The sequence below is a fragment of the Gobio gobio genome (genome assembly GCF_949357685.1).
Source record: "Gobio gobio genome assembly, chromosome: 12".
In the NCBI taxonomy this organism is placed as follows: Eukaryota; Metazoa; Chordata; class Actinopteri; order Cypriniformes; family Gobionidae; genus Gobio; species Gobio gobio.
The window spans coordinates 16,223,963-16,251,381 of NC_137105.1; the positions used below are offsets into that span (position 1 = coordinate 16,223,963).

General features: G+C 38.0%; 1 protein-coding gene across 1 annotated transcript in view; it reads left to right on the forward strand.

Annotated features, from left to right (window-relative positions):
* Positions 1 to 1,543: 1,543 nt before the first annotated feature.
* The window catches only part of LOC307135660 (adhesion G-protein coupled receptor F1-like), a gene marked incomplete at both ends in the record, with an annotated part of 33,649 nt that continues 7,773 nt past the window's right edge, over positions 1,544 to 27,419 (forward strand). The window contains 8 exons of the mRNA XM_079832233.1: positions 1,544 to 1,589; positions 4,359 to 4,835; positions 5,429 to 6,225; positions 7,941 to 8,005; positions 8,113 to 8,177; positions 8,421 to 8,618; positions 13,400 to 13,575; positions 13,793 to 13,963. Coding sequence (XP_079688359.1) covers positions 1,544 to 1,589; positions 4,359 to 4,835; positions 5,429 to 6,225; positions 7,941 to 8,005; positions 8,113 to 8,177; positions 8,421 to 8,618; positions 13,400 to 13,575; positions 13,793 to 13,963 — 1,995 coding nt within the window. The remainder of the gene's footprint in view (positions 1,590 to 4,358; positions 4,836 to 5,428; positions 6,226 to 7,940; positions 8,006 to 8,112; positions 8,178 to 8,420; positions 8,619 to 13,399; positions 13,576 to 13,792; positions 13,964 to 27,419) is intronic.

Consider the following 27,419-nt stretch of genomic DNA (forward strand, 5'->3'; position numbering starts at 1 on the left):
ACTTTACTTTAAAAAAAAACCTTGTATTCCTAGTGTATTGTATAATATATATAAAAAAATAAAAAAATAAAAAAATATGTGTATATATATATATATATATATATATATATATAAGATTTACACTGGGGCAGCTCAGAGCTGTACAGCAGCATTAAAGTATGAAATTGAATGAATGAATGTAAAAACAAAACACCACATAGACTTCACTATAAAATATACATTGATTCTTATTAAAGCTACTGTATTAGTTTTTCAGTCAAGAGCAGTGAGTGATTTTCTCTTTGTCTTTTGTTGTTGTATTAACATTAAAGGGATAGTTCATTCAAAAAGGAAAATTCTGTCATCGAGAAATGAATACAGGTTTGGAACAATATTAGAGTGAGTAAATAATGACATCATTTTAGAGGTGAACTGTCCCTTTAAGGACTGCGTGTTCACTAGGCTGCGCTGTTGTCAATTTAAGACCTGCCTACATCTAATATACAGACACACGCGATGTTACTTTCACTTTAGACATAACCGACTGTGTTTATGTTAACCTTGTGTGTATTTGACAGTATTAGACAACAATTAGTCCTGTAATCACGTGTTTGACAGGCGTTTAGTGCGCGTGCTCAGAAAAGCACATGTTAAAACCGCGCACGCGAATGAGCAGGCAAGGCTTTAAAACGCATGCAAATAATGAACTTTCGTGATTGTGAATAACTATAGTGTTCCGTGAGTATAACTCTACCACTAACGTGTGATGTGAATGTATGTCGCGTTGTTCAGTATATTGGGATGGAGGCAAATGATAGAATTTGTAGAAAAATTATTAATTAAATGCAAAACCGAAAAAAACACAATTCACAAGCGCGTATTGAACCGTGAATGCCGTACCGAACGGTTCAATATTATATTGAGAATTGTGGCATCCCTAGTTTTCAGCTATGATAAAAGCTGCTTAAATACATGCTGGAGTTATTTATACATGCATTATATCCTTTGGCCTAAAAATAAATATTAACTGTTAATAATTTCCTTTGGTGAACTTTTGGTTTTCATATATTTCATATATTTAGGATATTTTCATTCAACGTTCCCTGCTGGTGGAACGATCTGCCCACCGCCATCCGAAATGCGGATTCATTGACAACATTCAAAAGTCAACTAAAAACTCATCTCTTCCGTGAGCACTTAACCTCCTAAAAAAAAAAAAAACTTTCTTTTCCTCTTTTCCTCCTCTTTCCCGCCCTACTCTAGCCTGTGCTACACTGAGAAATGTACACGGACTAAGTATTTCAGGCACTTGTTGCGCTCACTCGACTCTTCACGACCAATCGCTTATTGTACCCCCAAGTTGGAAGTCGCTTTGGATAAAAGCGTCTGCTAAATGCATAAATGTAAATGTAAAAATGTAAATATAACCCCCCCCCCCCCCCCCTTTTTTTCTACAGAGACTCTACCTTTGACTGAATATCTGATTGAAATTCAGATCAATAGGGTGGATAGCAGCATCACTGATCAGCTGAGGACCCTTCTGATGTCTTTCAATTTGCCCTACATGATCAGTGACAGCACTAACATTACGGAAATCAACATAACTACTGGTATGAGCTCTGTCTCTGCTTTGTAATGTTAACTAGTTAAGTTTAAACTTTATACATCATGAGTGTTTCTTCAGTCTGTGAGTCTGTTCTTCTGCTTTTCAGTGTGTTCATTGAACCAAACGCAGTATCAGTGTAAATGTGAGTGTCTGTTTGTTTGGCCAAATGACATGGGTCACTCATACAAGCTAAATTGCCCGTTTTTTACATCTAATGAAATGAATACTACTTTTGATTTTATTGAGTCGGAATTTATTTTCGTTAGAATCAGAAACCATTTTGACATGAACAAGCTTCAGACAAACTTGCCTTAAACTCTGACATTGTCTAAGAAAATGTATTTTGCTGTGAGTGTAGTCTAGCAACTCTCGGTTGACCTCAGAGCTGGAAAAACCAAACTCTGGTCAGGCCAATCACATCGTGTATAGAGTCGGTGGGCGGGCTTAACATAATGACGGAATGAGTTGCGGAGGTTCTTGGTGCCACAGGTAAACAAAGAAGCTGACGATCAGCGTCTTTCAAATCGGTTTTGGCCACGACTCTGGAAGACTTGGAGTTAAGCTTTTCTTTGAGGAAAGAACAAAGAACGGCACTGAAGTCATTCGTAAGAAAGTAGTGATGTGTCGTTCATGAACGATTCGTTCATTTTGAACGAATCTTTAATATGACTCGGGACTACCGAGTTGTCTCAGAGAGTGATTCGTTCATTTTGTGTTGACCGCGCATGCGCATTACGCTGAATCTGTACTGGAAAGAACAAAAATGATTATTTCATCTTTCGAGTCTCGAGTCTCGAGTTCGGGTTTGAGTCTTTCGTTCTTCCTGTCAGTCCCATAGAGTCTATGCTGTCAGTAGCGGAAACAGAAAAGATTTGTTCTTTCGAGTTCGGGTTTGAGTCTTTCGTTCTTCCTGTCAGTCCCATAGAGTCTATGCTGTCAGTAACGGAAACAGAAAAGATTAGTTCTTACGAGTCTTTCGGGTTTGACGTTTGAGTCATTCCACGTGACTTGTCACTGTATTGAACACTAGTTCACAACCTTTTTACTAACAAGCACGTAATTTTTTTTATATATAATTCTCAGTTAATATCAGACATATACAAATATGGGAAATATATTGACTATTCAAGTCTAACATCACAAATTCAAGTCAATTAGACTATTACTCATTTTGAATCAACTGTATTTTATTTTTCTCTATTGAGTTATTATTTTTTTTTGTTCTTGTGTTATTAATGAATAAAAATCAGTTTAAAAATGTTACCTAAACCTTTGTAACATAGCTTATAGGCCTATAGCACCTATATCTATCTATCTATCTATCTATCTATCTATCTATCTATCTATCTATCTATCTATCTATCTATCTATCTATCTATCTATATATATATATATATATATATATATATATATATATATGTATGCGTGTGTGTGTTTGTGCTATATGATTCAAAATGAGTAATAGTCTAATTGACTTGAATTTGTGATGTTAGACTTGAATAGTCAATATATTTCCCATATTTGTTTATGTCTGATATTAACTGAGAATTATATATATATAAAAAATAAAAATAAAATAAAAAAAATAACTACGTGCTTGTTTGTAAAAAGGTTGTGAACTAGTGTTCAAGACGAGAAGTCACACATGACAAAAGAACGAATGGCTCAAACGTCAAACCCGAAAGACTCGAAAGAACGAATCTTTTCTGTTTCCGTTACTGACAGCATAGACTCTATGGGACTGACAGGAAGAACGAAAGACTCAAACCCGAACTCGAAAGAACGAATCTTTTCTGTTTCCGTTACTGACAGCATAGACTCTATGGGACTGACAGGAAGAACGAAAGACTCAAACCCGAACTCGAGACTCGAGACTCGAAAGATGAACTAATCATTCTGTTCCCGGACTTGTGTCACATGGCCCAGCCCCAGATCAGAGTCAGACACAGACGAGTCGACAACTAACGTCTCGAGGAGTTCGAAAACACGAGAGGCGGAGAACAAACGTGATAAATATGAAGTTGCAAAAGAAAGAATGTCTTGGATCAGGAGGTGAGGTGAACTAACAGTTAGACTGCAATAGCCTGACCCAACAACTAATCAATTAATGAAACGTTTCAGTTTCTTATCATTTGGCTTTGGTTGCAGTACCGTATAGTTTATTTTTTTTATTTAGTTTTACAAATGTAATCAACATTTTCATAAGTACTAGATGGGTTGGGCTATTTAACATGTCATTTTAATTATATTTTTCTGAAATTAACGAAATGACTCGAAATGACTCGAAAAAAGGTTTGTTCATTTTGCTGAACGAGACTCAAAGATCCGAGTCAGTAAAATGATCCGAACTTCCCACTACTATAAGAAAGGAAGATGTAATCGGAGTTGAATCTATCAACTAACGTTAGCTCCGCTTCGGTTGGTTGTGGCGCTATCCAATTGCGTGCAGAGGTAATTTGACAGATAACCGTTTATCCCGCCCCTCGGATTGAGCCCTGTCAATGGTGAGTTTCCAGACCCAACATCTTGATGTGGGTCTGGCTTGTCAGACTAGGTGGGGGCAGCATAACTGTTGTTTAGGAAGAAAGAGGCAGCAAAGCATATACAGTATGTATAATTATTTAGTGCACCTTGTACTCTTTTGAAACAATTTTTTGTGAAATATATTTAATTGTACATTTACATTTCTAAATAAATTTGAAAAAGGTTCATAAAATGTATTGACTAATAATGTGTTTTTTTTTCTATTATTGATTGTTTATGGTTTGTTCAGTGCCAACAGTACCACCACCAACTACTCCTAATACTACAAATTTTCCTCCTTTTACTACTGCTGCTACTACGCTTCCCCCTACTACATCTGCTGCTACTACAGCTCCTACTACTGCTGCTGCTGCACTTCCCCCTACTACATCTGCTACTACTACAGCTCCTACTACTGCTGCTGCACCTCCCCCTACTACTTCTGCTGCTACTAAAACTCCTACTACTACTGCTGCTGCACTTCCCCCTACTACATCTGCTGCTACTACAGCTCTTACTACTGCTGCTGCTGCACTTCCCCCTACTACATCTGCTACTACTACAGCTGCTACTACTACTGCTGCTGCACCTCCCCCTACTACTTCTGCTGCTACTAAAACTCCTACTACTACTGCTGCTGCACCTCCCCCTACTACTTCTGCTGCTACTAAAACTCCTACTACTACTACTGCTGCTGCTGCACTTCCCCCTACTACTTCTGTTGCTAGTACAGCTCCTACTACTGCTGCTGCACTTCCCCCTACTACATCTGCTGCTCCTACAGCTCCTACTACTACTGCTGCTGCACTTCCCCCTACTACTTCTGCTGCTGCTACTACAGCTGCTCCTACTACTACTGCTGCTGCACTTCCCCCTACTACATCTGCTGCTACTACACCTCCCCCTACTACTTCTGCTGCTACTACAGCTCCTACAACTACTGCTGCTGCACTTCCCCCTACTACTTCTGCTGCTGCTACTACAGCTGCTCCTACTACTACTGCTGCTGCACTTCCCCCTACTACTTCTGCTGCTACTACAGCTCCTACTACTAACGCTGCACTTCCCCCTACCACATCTGCTGCCACTGCACCTCCCCCTACTACTTATGCTACTACTACAGTTCCTACTACTACTAATGCTGCACTTCCCCCTACTACTTCTGCTGCTACTGCACCTCCCCCTACTACTTATGCTACTACTACAGTTCCTACTACTACTAATGCTGCACTTCCCCCTACTACTTCTGTTGCTACTGCAGCTCCTACTACTACTTCTGCTGTTAATACACCTCCCCTACTACTTCTGCTGCTACTACAGCTCCTACTACTAATTCTGCTGCTACTACAGCTCCTACTACTACTAACGCTGCACTTCCCCCTACTACATCTGCTGCTACTACACCTCCCCCTACTACTTATGCTACTACTACAGTTCCTACTACTACTAATGCTGCACTTCCCCCTACTACTTCTGCTGCTACTACAGCTCCTACTTCTGCTGCTGCTGCACTTCCCCCTACTACATCTGCTGCTGCTACTACACCTCCCCCTACTACTTCTGCTGCTACTACAGCTCCTACTACTACTAACGCTGCACTTCTCCCTACCACATCTGTTGCTACTACACCTCCCCCTACTACTTCTGCTGCTACTACAGCTCCTACTACTACTAATGCTGCACTTCCTCCTACTACTTCTGCTGCTACTACACCTCCCCCTACTACTTCTGCTGCTACTACAGCTCCTACTACTACTAACGCTGCACTTCCCCCTACTACATCTGCTGCTACTACACCTCCCCCTACTACTTCTGCTGCTACTACAGCTCCTACTACTACTAACGCTGCACTTCCCCCTACTACATCTGCTGCTACTACACCTCCCCCTACTACTTATGCTGCTACTACTACAGTTCCTACTACTACTAATGCTGCACTTCCCCCTACTACTTCTGCTGCTACTACACCTCCCCCTACTACTTCTGCTGCTACTACAGCTCCTATTACTACTGCTGCTACACTTCTCCCTACTACATCTGCTGCTGCTACTACACCTCCCCCTACTACTTCTGCTGCTACTACAGCTCCTACTACTACTAAGGGTGCTGATCCATTTGTCCGTGCAACACTTCTGTCGCGCCGCACTCCACTTTATTCCTATGGGTGATGTCAAGCGACTTTAACGCGCACGCAAAGCATTCCGGGAAGGTGGCGCTGCATTTGAACAAATGTCGCGCGTCAAAAAAGCTGGCCGAAGCTCAACTTTATGCAAATGATCCGTTGAACGCAACGTGACTATCCAATAGAAGTAGAGCACATGGAGACGGAGGGAAGTCTCTCGCCGGTCCTTTGCTTTTCATTCCCCGCTGGCTCAAACGCACACCCATAGCGGTAAACTTGAGGAACGCCCATCAACATACACATGAGGGGAAGCGTCACAACACCACGCTTCAGTCGTGCCGCGAAAGTGGATCAGTTAGGTAACTCTGCACTTCCCCCTACTACATCTGCTGCTACTACACCTCCCCCTACCTCTTCTGCTGCTACTACAGCTCCTACTACTACTAATGCTGCACTTCCTCCTACTACTTCTGCTGCTACTACACCTCCCCCACTACTTCTGCTGCTACTACAGCTCATACTACTACTTCTGCTGCTACTACAGTTACTACTACTACTACTGCTGCACTTCCTCCTACTACTTCTGCTGCTACTACAGCTCATACTACTACTTCTGCTGCTACTACAGCTCATATTACTACTACTACTGCTGCTGCTACTACTACTACTACTACTACTGCTGCTGCTACTGTCGCTGCTGCTACTACTACTGTTGCTGCTACTTCTACTGCTGCTGCTGCTACTACTACTACTGCTGCTGCTGCTGCTACTACTACTGTTGCTGCTACTACTACTGATGATGCTACTACTACTGCTGCTGCTACTACTACTACTACTGCTGCTGCTACTACTACGGTTGCTGCTACTACTACTGCTGCTGCTGCTGCTACTACTCTTGCTGCTACTACTACTGCTGCTGCTGCTGCTGCTACTACTACTACTGCTGCTGCTGCTACTACTGTTGCTGTTACTACTACTGCTGCTGCTGCTACTACTATTGCTGTTGCTGCTACTACTACTACTGCTGCTGCTGCTACACCATATACTACTACTATTACTACTGCTGCTACTACACCTACTACTACTGAAGCAGCTACAACGGCAACTGCTGCAACAACAAAAGGTGTGTACTGTTAAATGCAAAACTGATTGCTCAAAAAACATTTGAAGACAACCCGTATAATATAACATTTTTACAGCTATTAGATGCCCAAAAACAACTTATTGTATGGACACATTCAAGATGCTGCCTTGTCTGGTATATTAAAACACTGCTATTTCAAAAGCTCTTACTTTTTTTTCAGTTCTTAAAATGTCAATGAGAGTAAATAAAAATTTTGATACCAGTCTCAACAGCCCCAATGAAGTGATGTACCAAAGATATGCAAATGCTATTAGGTCAGCGGTGAGTATTTTAAATTTCATATATAATATTTGTTGTTTATGGTTAACTTAAAATAATAAGAATTAAAGTTTGTGGGGGAAAAAATTAACTGAACAAGATATTCCAGTTCAACTTTCCAGTTTATTCCAGTTATTTCGTAACTGGTGTATGTTTAATACAATGTGTTTTTGTTTATTTCAGGTCTAGTCTAAATGTCTCTGATTCTTACTGTGTCATTTCGTTATGAAAACTACAAACTAACAGTTTTATCAATGTATTTCAGTTTTATCAATGGTCTTAGCATTGCTTACTTCTACTTTTCACAGATTGAAAATGGTTACAAATCTCTGTCTGTCTACATTGATGATTCAGTAAAAGTCACTAAATTCAGGTAAAGTCTACAATGTAAACTTTTACTAAAAGGTGCAAAATTAATGGTTTAAACATTACGTTAAAACAGCGTCTTCTCATTGTTGTGGTTTGTGTGTTGCTCCATAGGCCTGGTAGCATTATAGCAGACTATGAAATTAGAGTAAAAATCAACAGTCCCAACAGCCCTATAGGTACTAACAGCAATGATTTTAGATCAGTACATGAACTGGTTTCAGGAACTCTCTGGAAGGACGGAATCCCTGTAGCTTTAAATGCTTTTTCGGAAAGTGGTAAGGGACTGTATCTACTCTTAAAACATTTTATACAGTTCTATCACCACACCTTTGGTATTTATTGCTCATGGATTGTTATGTTGATTTACCAACATACACAGAAATGATAAGAAAGTTATATTGAGCTGTACGAATTTTCAGAACAAAAGAACCTGTCCACCGCGGAAAAATGGTATCCCTTTCAAAAGATGGAGCTTAGATGTATTCATCCAGAGTCTGTTAAGGGTGCAATGACATGGAGAGTGAATGACCAAGATCCTACACTAGACACCATTAGATACTTCATTTCACCTGACAGTAGCACTCTCATTGTGAACAATGTTACCGAGAGAGAAAATGGTGAGTCACACATAATTTATCTTTGTCGTATCAATGATATATCAATGATAGAGCATTTAATTTGGTATATTAAAAGAATAATTCAACCAAAATGAAAAAAAAAAAAAAATATATATATATATATATATATATATATATATATATATATATATATATATATATATATATATATATATATATATATATATATATATATATATATATTTCAATCATGACAACTCTCGGAGTGAAATAGAATCAACCAGCATTTTATTAGCATAGACCATAGAATGTACATAGGCTTGATTTTGGCGGACGAGATCTGCTACGCTACTACTGCTGCTGCTGCTGAGCAAATACATAATGTTCAGCTTAGTCAAGATAACACAAGGAAGGCTGCTACAGAATGATGTAACCCCGAGCAGATCTCTACAGGTGGCGCTGGGGAGGAGGTGGGATAACCGGAGTTCTCATAATTGCGCAGCGTGCGGATAGCTGCTAGGATACGGTATAAGTAAAGCCACGTAAATGAGGAAGTACCTCCGATTGGTTGGTGTCGTAGAACTGAATGAACCAATCTGCGATTAATAGAGTTTCATGATTGAACTTTGTATATATTCTCAACTTCATGTCATGAGTAAAACTCAAAGAAATGTCTTTCTTGCATGGAGCACAAAATGACAAATGTAACAGAATGTACTAGCCAATCATTTCCATACAAAAGTGAATGGACGCAGACCGTCAAACTATTTTTTTGTGACAAGAAAAAATCAATCATACATCTTGTGTACCATATTCCAGGTCTTCTGAAACCATAAAATCACTTTGTGTGATGAACGGACCAAAATGTTGTTATTCACCTGTGGTTATTGCAATGAAATTAGCTGAGGAAGATTTGATTAAGTGAATAACAGTACTTATATGTAAGAATTTTTTTTTTTGTAAGAGTACTATATATATATATATATATATATATATATATATATATATATATATATATATATATATATATATATATATATATATATATACAAATGATGGTGCTTTTTTGTCATTGGTTCCCCATTTACTTTGATTATATGGAAAAGAGTAGCCAGAACATTCTTTAAAATATTGTGTGTGTGTGTGTGTGTGTGTGTGTGTGTGTGTGTGTGTGTGTGTGTGTGTGTGTGTGTGTGTGTGTGTGTGTGTGTGTGTGTGTGTGTGTGTGTGTGTGTGTGTGTGTGAAAACAATAAACTAATTCTCTTGCAGGTAGATATTCTTGTATAATAGAAAGGGACACAATACCTTACATTCAGTGGCAAACTATAATTCTTGAAGAACGTCCCAATATGGTATTGGGTAAAAATGAAATAAAGTTTCAATGTGTGGACAAGATTGTCCTATTGACATGCTGTGAAGCAAGATATGATGTTGAGTGGATCCCAATTCCTTCTGGTGATGAAGTGACACCTCAAGGTTGTATATACAGGCAATATAAGCCGCGTTTCCACCGAAATTACCCGGAACTATTTGTACCAGGAACTTTTTTCCCAGGAACTTTTTCTCCCCCAGACCTGCTACAATCTGCGTTTCCACCGCGGTCTAATGCTGCCTTCACGTGCTATCGGAATTATCGTAAATACGAGTTTCCTAGGTAAAAATTGCACACGAACGCCCTCTGATGTCGTGTTTACCACTGGGAAGTTCGGAAATAATTTTGATACCCCAATTCCCGAGATGGGCGTGTCATAAGCGTTAAACATGGTGGCGGGAGCTGGACTGCTGTGGCAGGTGTGGTTTTATTGTTGTTTTTTTCCAAAACAGCTTGGTCGTCTTGTCTTGACATTAACGTAGTACATATTTACATGTAAGAGTAATCATATGAAGTGTATTGTATGTTTGGTACACAGCGAAAATAGCCTTCATTTGACTGAAATTACAGAATCAGCAGAAAGCGGACTATCTGTAATGTTTATATGGTTGTCGGTGCATGGGAGACTACAAATGATGATGGTTTTAATACGATTTTCCCAATAAATAGGCAAGAATAACCTGGTGTCCACCATGATTCCTGTTCACTCCGACAACAAAGCACTTGAATGCAACAAGCTCGTAATCACGACTTCTAAAGTGGGAATTAGGAAATTTCCGATAGCACGTGAAGGCAGCATTAAGTACCGGGGAGATTAGGCAAATTAGTCCGGTGACGTGGGAATGCGCGCGACTGCTTCTCCCAGTTACCGACGGACAGTAATCACTTTTGCGCGAAACTGTCTGCAACAATAACACGTGTAGGTGATGCAAGCAGCGCTGCTTTTGCTGATTATGTACACACATTACCAACACTGTTTATTTAAACGTGCACTTTCACCTGGTTTGACCATTTTAATGCAAAATGGGATGATGGGCAATCCAAAATCTGAATGTGTTGTAATAGCTCAATTCCAAAACATTTTCTATAAAAGGATAATGAGGTTTCAGTCATGACAGATGTGTGAAAAGTTAATTGAATGAAAACAATAGACTGAATTAAGCAGTTGAAAGATTAGGTACTAGACTGCAAGTATTTTATTTTTTATCACAATAACATCTCTTAACATTCACAAAAAAAAAAATCACGTGACTAGTATTACAATATGCTTCATTAAATGCATAATTTTAGAGACTTCTTCCTCAAATTTGAAATGAAGCAGGACCACACTTATGGCTTCACTTAAGTTGTGGTTATAAGTTATTATACTACATTCACATAGTTATACATTTAAAAATATAATATTTGGGGTTTCTAGATGTTTATGTGCATATTCAGAAAGACTTGCGAGCAGCAGCCCTTTTATTTGCTTCCTACACTATATGAATACAATTAGAATGTGGTTATATAGTTAGAATGTGGAAATTAAAGACACAGTGACATTTTACTTTATTTTAGACAGATTAGTTCTTACAAAATTTAAATAAAAGTGTGCAAAGACAAATAAATTACTAGAACAATAAAATGAAAATATAAAATGTGAAAACAACAATATAAAAAAAGTGTATTTTTCAGTAACCTTTCCAAGAGCTGTGCCAACATGTACAATATATAAAGTACAAATGTGGTAGAGCAAATGCTTCATTCAAGCGGCTGGTCATTGTGGCTACTTCTTGAACGACTGGACAAACTGTCCAAGAACAGACAGAAACCCGGTCTGAAAGTCCCTCTGCTGCCGTCTGCTTTCTTCCGCTTCTGACTGGTGGAATGCCAGCTCTTGCCTCCTCATCTCTCCTCGGCCTGGCTCTCCAGTAACAGCTGCATATATTGGTCAGGCTGTTCTTGTCCATGCTGAAGGATGGCCCGGTTAGCATCCTCCATGTCCCTCAGTGCATCAAAAAAGTCACAGTCCTTTTTCCTTTTCTCCAAGTAGAAAAATTGCACAGAAACACATGGAAATTAATACACAAGGCAACCATGAAACAATAGAAACCATCAATTAATTATTTAAAGTGTTTTCACTACAAATAATGAACAATTGTTTGCCCAGCTTGAACAATGCCCAGTGTGCAAATTTTATCATGGGCAATTTAAATTTACAATTAAAAACAACAAAACCATTCAGGATTACACATCAGTTTTTAAATATATACACATTTTTGTCAGCTTTATAACGTACTGGTGACCGCGGGGGAAAACACGCTGGTCTCCGTTGCCTGCGATTCATCAGGGCCACTCGTTACGTCTGGAAAAGCACGTTGAAAAAAGTTACTGCAACGTGTTTAAACACTGCAACGAGTTTAATAGATGATACAAAGATGATATATTTACCTTCAACCCACTCGGATTCCGGGATGGTTTCCAACAACGCACTAGCCGAGTCTTTCGTTACCGCTGCCCTAGAAAAGGACGGTCTGTGTCCCAGCAACGCGTCCAGGCGGTCATGCCACTTGTTGATACGCCGGTCGGAACCGCTCCGGTTGTTATGATCCTTTAATTTCTTGTAATCTTGTCTTAATTTCTTCAACTTCTCTCTGCACTGTTTTCCAGTGTGACTGGAACCGAGTCGATATCTTCAGGTATACCTTTTCATTACGGGTCGCCGTTTCTAGTTCCCGCTGGATGTCTCTCCGCATATATGCTCAATAAAGCCTGAACCTCGTCGTCGGTCCATCGGTCGAATTTTTTGTTGAACTCCATTGTTGCAAAAAAAATATTTACTGAACGCAAAACCCACGGAACCCACCTCGCAAAAGACTTGTAAATATGGCGGTGGAAAAAAAAATAGCTGCGAGAGCTCAACCAATCAGCATGTTCAGCGCCCAAGTCCCACCCCCGAAAGTTCGCGAACTTTTGAAAAGTCCCACCTCGCAAGCAGGGCCGTTTGGAGGGGGAAATATTTACCCGGAACTTCATTTAGACCCTGGTTCCTGCGGTCGAAACACACCGAGTTCCCCCCCAAAGTTCCTGGTTCCGGGGTAAAGTTCCTGTGGTGGAAACGTGGCTATAGTTATACACATTTACAGTTATCAGTTGCAGTAGAAAAAAATTTGAAATTATTTTATTTACTTTACGTTTTATGCAATCAGTGGATGGATGCATCACACTGAAACATAAAATCATGAATGGAAATTGTGAGAATGAAACCTTTACATGCCAACTCAAGGACCCGGTACTTAAAGAATTTGGTTATGGCTGGAACAGAGTCACAGTTCAGAAAGTGAAAGGAGGTGAAACTTTAATTTTGCATCCTTTTATTGGTGCAACACTTTCCTTTATCCATTTCAGTTGTAGAAATAACTGATTTTCTCTTTTTCTGAAACTCAATCAAATATTTTCTAATGGCAGAATTTAGCTGTGAAAATGACACACTTGGAGTTGGAAATGAAAATAATTTTGTGACAGGACCCTGTGAAAAAAAATGGGATGGCAGTATAATTTATCATTGTAGAGCTGGTAAATGGACAGAGTTCAGGAGGAACTGTATACTTCAAATAATTAGCATCCTTAAAAGAGAAGTTGAGGTAAGCTATTTGTCATCTTTTTACTGAATACTGGCAAAATAGTAAGCTGTTCATATATATATATATATATATATATATATATATATATATATATATATATATATATATATATATATATATATATATATATATATATATATATATATATATATATATATATATATATACATATATATATATATTATGTGTGCGTGTGTGTTTTTGTGTTGTAATTTAGGACTTGATTGTGGAGCAGATACCAGAGTTTGTGGCTCAGCTCAGTAATGCTGCAGTGCACAATAATCAGGAGGTAACACAGTCTCCTCTGACTGTCCAAACAATTGTTGGGATACTCGTAAACATTGCTAGTATCTCACAAATCATTATCATCAATAAGCCTGTTATGGAGGTATGTATATTTAAAGTATTGTGCAAATTCAACGTGTGTTCTATAAAGCTTATGCTTGTTGTAGCCTCTGAATTGAATACTTATAGCCTATAAAATGAGCCTTTTTTCTTGATAGAAAAAACAAAATGCCTTTATTTTTGTAACAACAATTGAGTTTCGGGGAATAATTAATTCAAATGGTATAAATATTCATGAGTCTATGAATATGATTTGCTTGTTGTGCAGACAATATTAACTTATAACGGAACCTTTAATCATGTAAAATTAACCTTTATCCAAATTGATTTCTTCATCAATTATCAATCTTACAAACTTTAAGAAACATTAATCTGCTTGATCAGGACAAATAATATTTCCTATGTTTGTACAATTTGTATTACTGAAATAGTAACAAGAAACGAGGGAGAGAGAGAGAGAGAGAGGTTTAACAAAACTTTATTATATCACAGAACAATTCATCATAACTTCACTCCAACATCTAACCTCAAATAAACAATATATATAAATAATCACTTAAAACATAGAGATGGAGAAAAAACAAAACAAAAAACAAAAAAAAACACTTTAAAAATGTAAAAACAGCATCATCATCTCCAACTTCACACAAAACATTTTCCACAGCCCAAATACTTGCAAATTCGAATACATTATTAACCATATTAAAGTATGAAAACTCAATATTAATTCGAGCAGCAACCAACCCTTTCAATACCATCTCTACATCAAGTGATCCAGTACCCAATATTTTATTCTTCCTAGTTATCCATATTGCCATCTTTGCTGATCCTAACAAATAGTTTATTAAACACACTTTTTTTCGTTCCTGGACATTATATTTCAGACCACTAATAAAACCTTTATGAGAAAAATTCACACCAAAACCATCAAACCAACTTTTTAAAAAGTCAAAAAGACCTCCTAATCTCTCACAATAAATAAACAAATGATCTACAGTTTCTTCTATTCCACAAAACGGACTTTGTTTTACTACTTCTGGATTCAGGTGCGCCACGTGTCTGTTCGTAGCTATGATACCATGAATTAGTCTCCACTGTAAATCTGCTGTACGCTTCTCTGTAGGAGGCTTGTACAGAGATCTCCAGCAACCCCTAAAGTCTGGCCCAAATAAATCTGACCACCTCCAAGCCTTGACTCTCTTCAAAACATGCCAATGGGACATTTTGACACACACAGAATATATTGTTTTTTTGCTGATGTCCTGAAACGGACATCCCAATTGTGGTGTTTTAAAAGTCAATATTGTGCCACTTTCTTCTTGGTACTCCTCCTTTGCCGCAGCAGACACTGAAATCAATGGGATCTTGCAGACTTTCCCTCTCTCTAGTCCTTGCTGAAGTTCTAAAGCTTTGCGGCAGACTCCTGGTAAAGCTTCATTCACTTCCTTCAGAAGCTGAGACAAGAGGCGTAGAGAGTTTATTCCTGTATCTTTCTGTAGTGATTCTGCCATTTTCCACCCTTTGTCATCTCTGAGATTCTCAATTTTTGTACATCCAGCTCTAATCAGACAGTTCCTCAAACCTCCTGAAGACAGACATTTCATCTGAATCAATGAATTGTAAAACAGAGGTTCCCCCATGATCCAGTCTTGTGGTTGATCAATTCCTCTGCTTACAGAAAAAGTCCTATTCCACGCTTGTAGCATGGAGCGATAGAATGGAGTCAAATTATTCAAGTCCAGTTCATCAGTTCTGATTAAAAACAGTTGCTTGTCATATTCAAGACTTGATGCCCTTCTCAGCAAAACACATGCCACATTGCTCCACTCTTGTCTCCTCCGCATACAGCAGCCTCTGTGCTGCTTGTAAACGAAATGTGTTAATCCGGCTTCTAATGTCCACAAGACCTTGTCCTCTTTCTTGAATTGGTAAATACAAAGCTGGCCCAGGAATCCAGTGTTGGCATGACCAGAAGAACTCCACCAACTTCCTCTGGATTTCCTTAATCAGTCCATCAGGTGGCTCTAGCACATTCAGCCTGTGCCATAACATGGAGGCAGCCAAATTATTTATGACCAAGACTCTACCCCTGTAGGATAGTTCAGGTAATAGCCATTTCCATTTAGACAACTTGGCTAACACCTTATCCAGCATACCTTCCCAATTTTTTTTTTCTATAGTTATCAGAGCCCAAGAAAACACCTAACATTTTAATACCTTCTTTTCCCCACTTTAACCCTCCTGGAATGTGAGGTATTCCACCATTTCTCCAATCCCCCATAATAAAGCCCTCACTCTTTCCCCAGTTTACCTTTGCAGAGGATGCTTTTTCAAACAGGGCTAAACTCTTACAGAGTATTTGAATATCTTCCTGCCCAGTTATAAAACAGTTACATCATCTGCATATGCAGATACGGAACATTTGAACTGTTCTGAAACATGAAAACCTTTCAATTTATTTCTTAAATCACCCAAAAGTGGCTCAATTACTAAGCTATATAGGTGCCCTGAAAGAGGACATCCCTGCCTAATGCCTCATTTAACAAATACTGGACTACTCAAACCACCCCCTACCTTGATCATTACAGAGGCCTTATTGTACAACAACTTTATCCAAGAGATCTTTTTTTTTTTTCAAAACCACAAACTTCTAAAACCTTAAAAATATATGCATGCCCAACCCGGTCAAAGGCTTTTTCTTGATCAATTGACAAAAGCCCGATATCACAGTTATTAATAGTTGAAACATCAATGACATCCCTTATTAAAAACAAATTGTCCATAATTGTACGACCAGGAATGCAATATGTTTGTTCCTTCTTCACCACTATATGTAAATATTTCTTAAGCCTATTGGCTAGACCAGCGGTTTTCAATAGGTGAGGCGCGCCTCCCCTGGGGGGCGCCCAAGAGCCACAGGGGAGGCGCGACGTGAAGAAAAAATAAACCATATACTCGCGTCGCGGTATACTGGGTAAAAGCTACGCGGGATACTCGCGTCGTGGTACAAACGAGTTGACTGATTAGTGACAAGTAGTAATGCTGACAGATTAAGCAATGGCTCCTTCTGGCTCAACGTGTGCACAGGTGCTCAAGGCACAGGCCTACTCGAAAACTGAAGGATTTTATGAATGGCACCTGTTTTCAACACAAACACTTTACGCAGAAAGAGTGTTTGTTGTACTTAGAAAAAACTGCAATACAATAATTTTTTTAAGGGGTAGGCTATGTTTATTTTTTTCAATCAATTTAAAATTAATTGGAGAATTAACTTGAATGTGCCTAATAGCCTATGTGTTGTAGCCATTAAATAAACGCATTTAGTTTCATATGTTAAAATATTATATGTTATTTTTTTCCATCTATATGTTGATTATGAAAAGTGAACACCATGAGTAAGATAGGATGCATCGGGGACATGGAGTGGGTCAGACATGATTGACCACTTCATTAAGTTTCGTTTTGTAGAAAGACTTTCTTTAGTTTAAAGTGAATTTCGTTTTGTATAAATTGTATCTTAATTTTAATAAATGTTTATTCAACAAATTGCCTGGATTTAATAAATAAGAAGCAAATATAGCCGCGATCAATTGCATTGCACGCGTGAACTGGAGCGCATCATAAATTCATATCTCATATCTCTAATTTTTTATTATAAATTAATCGAAACTCAGTTTATGCCTCATAGACATGAAAAATATTTAAGAAAGCTTTACATTTCTTTAAACGAAACTATTCAAAACGAAAAGAAATAGGCTAGCTAACGTTACTCAATGTAATCCGAATGGCCATGATGTGCATTTCTCTCTGTAGGCGTGTTCAATACGGAGATGGCGATCTTCAACTTAATTTTTGCAGCTGACACAGACAGAAAAGACTAGTGTAGGCCTACTAATACAAATCAATGCACGAAATCGAACTTTTTTATTTTAAATTTTTATTAAGCTTTAACAAAAACTGGTCGATCTCAGCTCGAATGTGGACTTGAAGCAGAGACTGGCAGAAATGCCGATCACGCGTTTCTGGTTGTCTGTGGAGAGCGAGTTCCCTCAGATCTCCACTAAGGCTATGCAAGTCCTAATCCCCTTCACCTCCACTTACTTGTGTGAGTGTGGGTTTTCCGCACTGACCATGATTAAAAATAAATACAGATCAAGGCTGCAGGTGAAGGACGACTTGCGTTTATTTCTCTCTGCAGTGCAGCCCCGCATCGAACACCTCTGCGCGTCAAAAGCGCGTCCTCATTGTTCCCACTGATATGGGCGGTTATTCAAAGTTCAAAATTAAAATTCAAATGACGTGAATGACACGTGCAAATGACGTGAATGACACGTGCAAATTACGTGAATGGTGCATTTTGTTTATTGTTTAAATCTGAATATGATTTTAAATAATTTTAGCCACATACAAATCTTGTATGTGGCTGAAAAAAAATTGTAATGCAAATCTTTTTGATCTGATAACATGCCTTCAATGCAGTTGACTGTTATGTGTTATGCGCTCCGTGAACAAAAAGCATTGTCGTTCATTGATCAGAGAGCTGTCCATTGTGCTGATTTTGTTCGAGACTATGTGCATTAAAATGTGCGCTTAAAGAGATAGTTCACTTTAAAATGAAAATTCTGTCATCATATACTCACCCTCAATTTGTTTCAAGCCTGTATGAATTTCTTTCTTCTGCTAAACACAAAGCAAGATATTTTGAAGAATGTCAGTAACCAAACAGTTAACTGGTCCCATTGACCTCCATAGTATATATATTTTTTCTTACTATGGAAGTCAATGGGACCAGTTAACTGTTTGGTTACTGACATTCTTCAAAATATCTTGCTTTGTGTTTAGCAGAAGAAAGAAATGTATACAGGCTTGAAACAAATTGAGGGTGAGTAGGCCTATATGATGACAGAATTTTCATTTTAAAGGGGCTATATGCGTTTTTCTGAAATTTAAACTCGCGACTGACACCTGTGGCCAAAAAACAGAACTGCTCTTATTTTCTGCTCGCTCTCGCAGCGGTGGTGACGTCACATCCGCAGACAGTGCGGGAAAAAACGACCCGCCAGAAAATAGGAAAAATAGGATACAGGCTTATAGGTGCACCCACTGTGAGCGGACAAGGTGTCAGTATGCTCATCAGGAGATGTTTGAGTCATAAATGGTCAAATAAAAAGGCTATTGTTACGTTTATTTTGGGGAAAAAGTTGCATATAGCCCCTTTAAAGTGAACTATCCCTTTAAGACCCAGACACAAGTTTCACACTTGTAACATTCAGCATGTTTTGTTGACTTATGGTTAGGCCTACTGATGTTCTGTGATTTTTAAAAGTAGCCTCAAATAGGCCTGCATAAAGTTGGAAGTTATTTGCTGTTGCAAAGATTTATGAATGCACTTCTTAAAAAAAAAAAAAGGAAATAAAATACAATATGAAAAAATATTTACATTTTATTAGTTGTTATTGAAACTCATCATTGCCAGGAACACACAGAAGATGGCATTTACTGCCGAGGCGTGTGTGGGTTAGAGCAGGCGGACAGGATTTTGGGGAAGGGGGGGCTCGGCTGTCCTTACCTACTCTAAGGGGAGGCTCACATTCACCCAATTTGAAAACCCCTGGGCTAGACACTTAGATGTAATTTTATAATCTAAACACATTAAAGACACTGGCCTCCAATTTTTCAACAAAGCCAAATCTCCTTTTTTTGGAAGTAGGGATAACACAGCCCTTTGACAACTAGTTGGAAGTAGTCCTTTTTCAAAACACAAATTACTTCATAAAAATCCATGCCTAAAATACACCAGAAATTCTTATAGAATTCTGCAGGCAGACCATCAATTCCTGGTATTCGACCTGTAGAGAGTTGTTGAATGGCTTCAGAAAGTTCATTAAACGTGATCATCTTCTCAAGCTTTTCTTTGTCCACATGTTCCAGTTTAGGCAACCCTTGCAACAGTTCATCCATTCCTTCAGAGTCACATTCAGTTGATCCAAAAAGTTCCTCATAAAAGTCAATAGTCATTTTTCTAATTTCCAATGGATTTGAAGTCAATGTCCCATTCTCACGACGCAAACAATTGTCACGGGGTGAGGAATCACACAACAAGGCAGGCTGAGTGAAAAAGGCCCGGAGGGTGGATTTTATTTACAGTGCGCGTGAAAAGGTGAAAACAGTCAGTGAGCCAGTGCGTGATGGCTGGTGATCCTTGTGCTCGGTGGTGCTCAATCCTCGTGAAAGTGGGTGTCCAAACGTGGTCCAGTGAAGTGGGCTGTCGGTCACTCGCTGCTTTCTGGGGGAGAACAACAAAGAGAGGTTAGTCCAGCAGTGCATTCAGCTCGAGACCAGAGTCTGTCTGTCTGCTCATCCATAGCTGCTTATATGCCTCCGGGCTGATGAGGTGCAGCTGTGACGATCAGCCCATGGTGATGACGTGCAGGTGTGTTGTTGCCAGGGCGACGCTGATTCCTCTGGGTGGACTCGTCACACAATGTAAAAATTTCTGTTGCGCAGCTTTACGCTCTAAATTAAAAAAGTAAGAAGTAGGAGCATCAGTATCTTTAATAGACATTATCCTTGCTCTAATCAAAGCACCCTTGACTCTTTCCTCCAAAAGAACTTTCAGATCCATTTTCTTATCCTTTAAACCCTTAATTATGCTTACATCATTGACATCAATCATACGTTCCATATCATGAATGTCTTTCTCCAACTGTATTATTTTCTTTTTTATATTGACCGTGGAATGACAAGAACACTCCTGACAAAATATCCTGAGCTTTGTTTTCCCAATCTCCCACCATTGAGTCAAACTTTCAAAATGTTTCTTGTTCAATTTCCACATTTCCCCCAAAAAAAACGAAATTTCTCACAGAAAGAATTATCTTGCAATAATTTAATATTAAAATGCCAATAATAATTTGGACGTGACTCTTTGATAATATTAAAATCAATTGTGACAAAATGGTCAGAAAAACCATTCGGAAAAATATTTGCATTCATGATTCTGTTGTTTTCATTCTTACTAACATATATTCTATCTAGTCTTGCACCAGTAATAGAAGAATCCAACATCTTAATCCATGTGTACTGTTTAATCATCTGGTTTCTATCCCTCCACACATCCATTAATTCAAACTCTTTGGTTAAATTGAGAAGTGCATGAATTGACTGTGGGTGAGACTCTTCTCCATTTCTATCTAATAAAGAATTAATGGTGCAATTCCAGTCTCCACCCATTATCACACAAAAATCATCATTTTGTTGTCTCAAAATATTTTGTAATTTTCTAAAAAGTTCTACACGATCTGGCCCTTTATTAGGAGCATAAACATTAATGAACAAAAATACAAACCCCTTAATTTCTACTTTAACTATTAAAACTCTTCCTTTTTCTAGTTCCATGGTTGACAAAACTTTCACATCCAATTTCTTTGAAAAAAGGATAGCCACACCCGCACTTCTGTTTGATCCATGACTAATAAAGCATTTTCCCTCCCACCATCTACAGTATACCAATCTATCTCATTGTTACAATCAGTATGTGTTTCTTGTAGAAATGTAACATTTATATTTTTTAAATTTATGATTTCAGCAACCATCGCTCTCTTGCTCCTGTCTCTTCCCCCATTGATATTTAAAGAGCCCACTCTTATAATCTCCATAAGAAGACTAAAAGTAAGAAGAGACAGACAGAAAAAGAAGGGTAGTAAAGTCACCTTAAGTGAAGTAAACCTCATTTAGCCCAGCTGAATTTACGTTTTGCATGACTTTTTCCTTTTCTAAGCTTTGAAAGTATCTTTTTTAACCGGAATCTTTTTCTCTGACTCAAGCCATCTTCCCCAACCCTCTTCTGCCAGTAAAGAACTGAGGTTTCAAACTTTTTCAAATCAGAAAAAAAATTCTTTACATCAACAGTTTTTCCAAAAGTCTCATCCATGAACTCATTTATTTCTTCCAACGAATATACTTGATCACAGGTAATCTGCGAGACATCAGATATATCTGAAAAATCAGATTGAACACTCTCATCATCATCTCCATCCTCATTACCCATTTCCTTATCAGTTTCCAACACTAACTTTGGTGAAGGAAAAACATCTCCACCTTCAGCCTTGGATTCTCCTTCCTCTCTGCTTTCAGTAACCATCTGATCTGATCTTCTCTCCTCACCTCTTCCTCACCTGTTCCTCAACAGGAACAACAATTAGTTCCTGAACCTGTTTACAACAAACTTTTACATCACTTACAACAGGCTTACCATTCACAGCACGTTTCTGCTTTTGAACATTACCAGAACTGATTTCCTTCTGCTCTTCACTTCTACACTGTAAAACATAATAAGTTGACTTTACTTAGAAAAAGTGAGGAAACCGATTGCCTTAAAGCTACACTGTGTGATATTTTCCCCCATCTAGTGGTGAACTTGTATATGACCATCCAGTGAATTTTAGTTTCTGTTCTGTTCAATTCCGATTTCGTTTTAACTCCTACGGTGGCCGATTTAGTCCAAGATTAATATGGCTTCCAGTTCGACCTCGTCCACATTCGACACGGTGCCTGTGGGATATTCTGTGCGCAGTGGGATGGTTGGAACTCAACTGGCCTAATTATTCGGCTAGAAAGAACTGCAGCTAATCCAGAGTGAACTTTTATGATAGTAATGTTTATTCAGTCATCCAATTGCAAGGCATAAACAGGTTTGCATGGATATGTACATAAATGTGGTTTCTGTGAGAGAACAAATTAGGATGGTAAATATAACGTTACATGATAATGACATGACAGAATATACACAGTTAAGAACTGTATAACTATACTTATAAGTTACATTTGTATAATGTAACCGTAAACCAGAGCTTATTGTACCACATATAGGCGCTAAATGCAGCTGCATTAAAAGGAGCGGAGCTGCCGCTGCTGTTAACAAGCGGTGTCGGATTACAAAAGTGTGTGCGCAGGTTTAGCTCTGTATAACAAGTGTTAATATGCCGATCAGACCTGATACATATTTCCATCAACATACATTACAAGCAAATATTTTCTATAAACGAATAAACATTGTTAATAACTGAATGACTATTCAAATAGGTGAGCATTACGCTATTGTATGTTGACACAAAAATACTTCTGAGGTAACATCAACTGAATTACATGATGACACACTCTGAAACACATCCACAATGACAATAACTATTATTACTTACGGAGTTATTAACGCACAGAAATACCACACAAGGAAAAACAGACTTTTGAGGAATAAACAAGCCAGGAAAACTCCGTATAACTCTGTTACTGGAGCTGCTGAGATGAAAACTCTCTGCGCATACACCAGACAAGTCTGAACAAGTTGACGCGCACAGTGTTAAAACCGGTTAAAACGCGAAAGGCGAAGCTTGAATTTACGGGTATGTCCCTCTTTGGCTAATGTACTTTCAAGATGGAGGGGCAACATGGCGACCACCGTTAGATCCCATTACCTTATGTATTTTCAATGGCATATTATAAACTTACGAGAATACTTTATTACTTGAAAGAAGTAAATATACATTAATGAGCACATATATTTTTGAAAGAACTAAGTGTTTTTAGCTAAGAATAGACTAAAAAAGTTACACAGTGTAGCTTTAAAATTTTCAAGCAAAGCAGAGTATTATTTTTTTGTCGGCTAAACTTAACAAAATTTGTACAGAAAACTTGTTAATGAAGTATACTTAACTCAAAATTATTAGTTATGTTAACTTGTTATTAGTGCTCACATTACTAGGAAAATATTAGGAAACCGATTGCCTTAAAATTCTCAAGTAAGCTGAACTTAAAAAAAATAAGTGAAGACAAAAAGCAACAACTGAACTCCATTCAACACTTGTTTATTACTTATCAATTGTCTACAGGTACTAAAAACAATTAAGTAAGCATTACTTAATTGCATTAAGCTGTTCTTACTTAAACCGTTTAAGTTTTGTCAACTTAATTCTATCTGGGATCTGAGGAAGTGTACTCCCAGAGTGCATTGTGGCTTCAATAAATTAATTGCTTCGTTTTACTATTTTTAGCTTTATTTTACTATTTGTCTTTTGTCAGTATAACCCCAATAATGACAGCAAGTAAAATAGTAAAGGTCGTATTAATAATAAAAATAAAAATTAATTAAATAAAAAAAAAACCTTGTTACCATTGTTGTGTTTTGCATGCTGAATGTTGAAGTCTGTGTGTGACACATTCAAGCATGGTCAAATGATATTGTGACAAATATAGAGAGATTATATCAACTCAATTAAAAGGTTATGCCATAAATATTAGCAAAAATAATGTTAAAAGATCATTATTTGACATTAAATATAGTTATGTTATACATCATTAATTGACATATATTATATATATATTTCCAGGCACATTTGACCAATTCCAAACCACAGTAATCCTAATAACTACTATTGATTTAGTATTTAATAATGTATAAGTGATATATAATTGTTCATGAAGGCTGGAAATGAAAAACACCTTATATTCAGGTGTGCAGAATTATTAGGCATGTTTTCTTTTACAGATAAATTGAGCCAAAAAAGAGATTTAACTCAGACTGAAAAGTCAAAAAGTATTAAATGCCCATGAGAAGGATGCAATACTAATGCAATACTAGACATTGCAGTTAAGGCGAGACCATTGGACAGTGAAATGCTCGTTGGGTCAGCAGGATCAGATAAAAACATGTGGCGGAGAAAAGACACCTGTTAACCGCAAAAGAATTAAGAATTAAGGTGAAGAATTAGGGGTGAAACCATCAGGAACCCTTTAGTCTCCAGCGCCACCATTTTCCAGAGCTACAACCTACCTGGAGTCTCCAGAAGTGAAGGTGTCAGGATCTCAGAGACTTCAGTTAGGTAAAGAATCCTAAAAAATGACCCCCACTAGATAAGAATCACAAGCTGAAGTGTTGTAAAATACATGAAGCCTGCTTTTTTATCGGCTTTATAGGTTTTATAGGTTGAGAATGACTCTTGAAGGACCAGCACCACATCCTCTAGTACCACTGTTTGAAGAATTCATCTTCCAGAATCTGGCAGTACGTTTTGGGAGTTCATTTTAGTCCATCCTGAAGTCAGAGATGGACTAAAAAGAGATGGACTAAAAATGAACTCCCAAAAAGGTACTGCCAGATTCTGGAAGATGAATTCTTCAAACAGTGGTACTAGAGGATGTGGTGCTGGTCCTTCAAGAGTCACTCTCAACCTATCTGTCCATAAAGCCTATAAAAAAACCTTCTTCATGTATTTTACAACACTTCAGCTTATGATTCTTATCTAGTGGGGGTCATTTTTTAGGATTCTTTACCTAACTGAAGTCTCTGAGATCCTGACACCTTCACTTCTGGAGACTCCAGGTAGGTTGCAGCTCTGGAAAATGGTGTCGCTGGAGACTAAAGGGTTCCTGATGGTTTCACCCTTAATTCTTCACCTTAATTCTTAATTCTTTTGCAGTTAACAGGTGTCTTTTCTTCACCACCTGTTTTTGTCTGACCCTGCTGACCCAACGAGCATTTCACTGTCCAATGGTCAGGCCTTAACTGCAATGTCTAGTATTGCATTAGTATTGCATCCTTCTCATGGGCATTTAATACTTTTTGACTTTTCAGTCTGAGTTAAATCTCTTTTTTGGCTCAATTTATCTGTAAAAGAAAACATGCCTAATAATTCTGCACACCTGAATATAAGGTGTTTTTCATTTCCAGCCTTCATGAACAATTATATATCACTTATACATTATTAAATACTAAATCAATAGTAGTTATTAGGATTACTGTGTTTTGGAATTGGTCAAATGTGCCTGGAAAAAAAATATGATCAGAAAATCAACGTGCCTAATAATTCTGCACTCCCTGTATATATATATATATATATATATATATATATATATATATATATATATATATATATATATATATATATATATATATATATATATATATATATTACTTCCCTTCTTTTGAAATCATACAACTATGATTTCTTGTTGCATTGCTGCATTAATAGGAAGTTAATTACTATAATATGAATGAAGTTCCAAGTGTCCAACCAAAGGGAACACTAATCACAATTATGGTGAGAGGAAGTGGAGGAAATGAGTGATAAGTCTATACAAAATTTCCCCACCTCAAAAACACTTTGCCCATCCGCCCGTCCGCCTGCTTGTTTTTTTGTTTTGGCAAAATGGTACTCAAACCAGTCAAGTAATGTTTACTTGAGTTTTCTAAGTAACGAAGGCATAGCATGCAAATAGTTCAGATTACTTAATTGTTTTAAGTAAGTTCAACAAATTATTGGACATTAAGTAAAGTTTACTAAAAAAGTCTTAGTAAGAAAAACTGTTGGATTTTACAGTGAGCGTCAGTAACACCTCCCTCTTGAAACTGTTCCAAACTATTTTCAACGCGATTCTCACTAATTAGCGATTTATCTTCACTGCTCCTAGTTTTTTCTATCACTGTATGCTCTGTTCTCCCGTCCGAAATATTACTCGGACCAGCCACACTCTCTTCACTTCTAAAAGGGCACGACAATTTTACATGTCCCATTGAGCCACATTCAAAACACTGCATTTCTCCAGCATTGGCATACACCATATACAACTTCCCATCAAAAACGCATCTAAGCGAAACATTCAGATTCTGTGAATTCAGAAACATATACACCTGTCGTCGAAACGACAACACATGCTTTAAAGCTGCACTCTTGCATCCGAGCCGGACCATTTTAATGCCGCTTGCAAACTTCCCAAAGCGAGACAGTTCTCTTTCTATATCCGCGTCGGGAATAAACGGCGGAACATTGGAGATCGTTACTTTTGTTGTCGGAGAAACCAAAGGTTGAACTCGAACAAAATTTCCACTTACCGTAATTCCGCTTTCAACCAATCGATTAACAAGTTGCTCATCTTTCAAAAACACCACTACAGCCTTGTTCATCCGAGACGCTGATATAATATTTCCATGTCCCACTCTTTCTCCTACATCCAGCAGTACATCTTCCACCGAAACTCCCGCATTACTAACACATCTAACCCCGTGTTTGAGTGACAAGGATGACGCTCCCACACTCAGGTGAGACGCCATCCCTCCCAAACATGAGGTCGGATTTCCAAATTCACAGTAAATTGAGAACTAACTATAATCCAATTGCAGATTGTCGCAAAATTTTCCAAAATGAGCTATACTTAAATAAGAGGAAAAAAAGAAATAAAGACAAGAAACAGTTTTTAAATTTCCCTCTCACCAACACGCTCACCCTCCCATGCACTAGCTTCCCACTTCCCAGCATGCACCAGAGAGAGAGAGAGAGAGAGAGAGAGAGAGAGACAACTTCACAGCCCTTTCACAAGAGACCTCAAGAAATTAACAGTCCCGTGAACAGGAATAATTCAGACAACCTTTTACACGCAGTTTGATTGTGAATTAAAATACTTGCATTACTATGGCTCCTCGTGTGTAAGTGTCTGAGTTCGAATCG